The sequence below is a fragment of the Anomalospiza imberbis genome, chromosome 8, assembly GCF_031753505.1.
Source record: "Anomalospiza imberbis isolate Cuckoo-Finch-1a 21T00152 chromosome 8, ASM3175350v1, whole genome shotgun sequence".
Taxonomy (NCBI): Eukaryota; Metazoa; Chordata; class Aves; order Passeriformes; family Viduidae; genus Anomalospiza; species Anomalospiza imberbis.
In genome coordinates this window covers 20219439-20222148 of record NC_089688.1, presented here as the reverse complement: position 1 = coordinate 20222148, position 2710 = coordinate 20219439, and the positions used below count along the sequence as shown (strand labels likewise).

General features: G+C 45.4%; 1 protein-coding gene across 2 annotated transcripts in view; it reads left to right on the top strand.

Annotated features, from left to right (window-relative positions):
- BTAF1 (B-TFIID TATA-box binding protein associated factor 1) overlaps nt 1-2710 on the top strand; it is a 45580-nt gene that overhangs the window by 2281 nt on the left and 40589 nt on the right. The window contains exon 1 of one of the 2 annotated variants that reach the window (XM_068197705.1): nt 14-306. The exons of the other annotated variant lie outside the window; for it this stretch is intronic. Coding sequence (XP_068053806.1) covers nt 293-306 — 14 coding nt within the window. The 5' untranslated portion in view covers nt 14-292. Of the gene's footprint in view, nt 1-13; nt 307-2710 lie in introns of those variants that run through there. 2 annotated transcript variants of the gene reach the window in all.

The window sequence follows — 2710 nt, the reverse complement described above, 5'->3', positions numbered from 1 at the left end:
ATAAAACCAGGCATTGGGCTTCGCCCCGGTGATGGGGGAATCGAGGCTTTAACCCACGCTCCGAGGGTCTTTCGCCACTCCCGCCCACGCCGCCGCCGCCCCGCCCGGGGGAGCGACACTCCGACCGCCGCCGGCCTCTGCCGCGCTCAGGCGCAGCCCGCGGATCGCCGGCGGGGCCGAGGCCGGGTGCGGCGCCCCAGGCCCGAGCGAGGCCCAGCGCCCTCCGCCCGGGCAGCACCCCGGCCCCCCCGTCCCGCCGCCCGCCGTCAGCCAGGCCCGGCTCCAGGCGGCCATGGCCGTCTCCAGGTCGGTGGGAGCTGGGAAGAATGGGGGGAGTAGGGCCGACAGCGGCGACCCGGCGCTCCCGGCTCTCCGTGTGGCCTCGTGCAGGGGGGAGGAGGGGTGCCCGCTTTCCGGCTCCTTTGGCTTCGGGAGCCTGCGGAGAGCTCGCCGCGGCCGCCCCGCTGGGGTCTGGGGGTGCCCGCGTGCTCTGGCGCTTGGGTTTGCGTCCTGGCCCGGGGTGAGTCCCGTGCCCCCTCCCGTCCTCGGGCCGCAGGGGCTCTGCCTGGGGCGTCTCGGGCTTCCTCCCGAATTCGACACCTTCGTTTTGTTGGCCAGTCGTTCCTAGGGTGGGTAAACTGCTAGGGAATAGGAAATCATGATACTGAGTCCCAAAAACTGGCGAGAAACCGGTTTTTGCGTTTCAGAGCCCTTGGTTGTAAAGTAACCAAAATAAAACAGGCTTTAATGGAGAAAAGTGATCGGTGTGTTCTGGCTCTGCCTCAAAATGTTGGGCAGTATCTGCTTGCACACATGTGCTTTGGGGTGTGCCAGCGTTTAAAGCATTCACAGATACAGAGGTGTGTCTTAGCTGTTTTATAAAAAATGCTGACCACAAATTCCTGGTGAGTTTTTTTTTCTTTTTTCTTTTTTTTTCTTTGGTTTTTTTTTTGTTTTGGAGTTTTTTTTTTTTTTTTTTTTTGGTGTGTGTGTGTGAAACAGGCGGGTTAAGCTTCCGAACAGGATAATTGAAAGGAAACCATAAATCCAAATTAAGCTTGTGATAGATTAGCTCCAAGTCACGTGTTGTAGTGTCTCTACTTCCAAAGTGCTATCACAAAAGTAAATTCTGTTTCAGTAGCTGTGTGTGAATAAGTTTGCAATTCTATGTAGCAAAGTAAAGGTGTGCACATTTATAATGAAATCAAAATTAATGGCAGCAATGCACCTTTCAGGGGCTTCTAGTAGCAGGTGTTTTAAGCTTTGAAGTTTGTACAAAGTATCCCTTTGTTTTATTCTACTCTTATTTTTTTATCAACTTGTTATATGTTTGTTGTGGCTTTTTCTCATCCCCCAAATCTGTCCAGAAGAATGTGGAAGTAGTAAGGATTGCTGTAACAGGATTACCGTGTACATTAAAATAAGTCATCATGTAAAGTAGAGGAGTTGTCTAATTACATTAGGTCTGGTCAGTCTGCTTAACCAACTTCGCTAATGTACATGTGATACAGAGGCTAACAGGAATATCAAGATAGAGCTTTTCAGCTGTGTGCTGAGGCTAGGTCCGCTCTAAAGGCTGCTTTCCATTTCAGTTACCCAAGTTGCTTTAGTGGAAAACAGCAGTACAAAGGTTTAGTTAACACCTTTTGGGAACTGAAAGTAAAACTAGATGTGGCTCATTCTAAGGTTCGGTGTGAAGCATTGAAAGTTGGTGTGTTAATAATGTTATGTATTGCTTCAGATTATCGTTGTAGTATCCAAATGTTACACAACTGAGCACAAGGTATTCAATGTCAGTAGAGGTGCTGTAATACTGGTGAGTTGGTACAGAGTTGTTTCAGCTTCATGTGTAACTTAGGTAAAAGAATACACATTTTGGAGTGCTGTAACATCTTGACTATTCCTGGTGAGCACCAATGTTTATATAATTGTAAGACGTAATAATGTGTGAATTTTGTCTTTCTGTGTCCCTTTGAAGTTAGACAGCAGCTCCTGATAAATGGAGTTTCCTTTCTGCTGCTGGACCACAGGAACACTGATACAGTGTCAGTACTGCTTTTGGAAATAAAGATACCTTTCTTCACCTTCTAGTTCAGAACGTTGGAACTTCAAAGGTCCTTCCCTTTCGGACATAATACAAATAATTGTTTGTGCACTTGTGTGTATAGCCACATAACTTATTTTTTGTTCGGTTTAGTTGGTCAAGCATCTGTTCTAATTCCACTTTTCCTCTAGGTAGTTACATTTATATTTTCAATTATTTCATTGTTGAATGCCTCTTATCTGTACAAATTTGGAGAGTGAGGAAGAAGCTGACTCAAATTAATCTTTCTCTAAAGTCCACAGTCCTTGTGGAGTGTATACCAAGCATTACTATTAACAATAATTTCATTAGGGGTAGTTCTATATTGGAACAACTCTTTTAAAAATAACTTGTTTTGGAAGTGAGGGTTTGAGTAGTTTTACATTCTCAAAACGGTAAATTATCAGGTAGTTGTTTTCCCAGGAAAGTTTAGTTTCTGCTTTTTGATCAGTTGAAAACCTTTGAAAATACCCTAATCTGTTCAGGGAGATCCAAAAAAAACAGAGAATGCCTTGAAATACCTCCACATTAGATTGAGAATTTGGGGCTTTGCTATTAGTATGGTCATCTTAAAAGTAATTGTAACTAATTGTAGCCTACTGATAATAAAGTCTGATATTTAATACT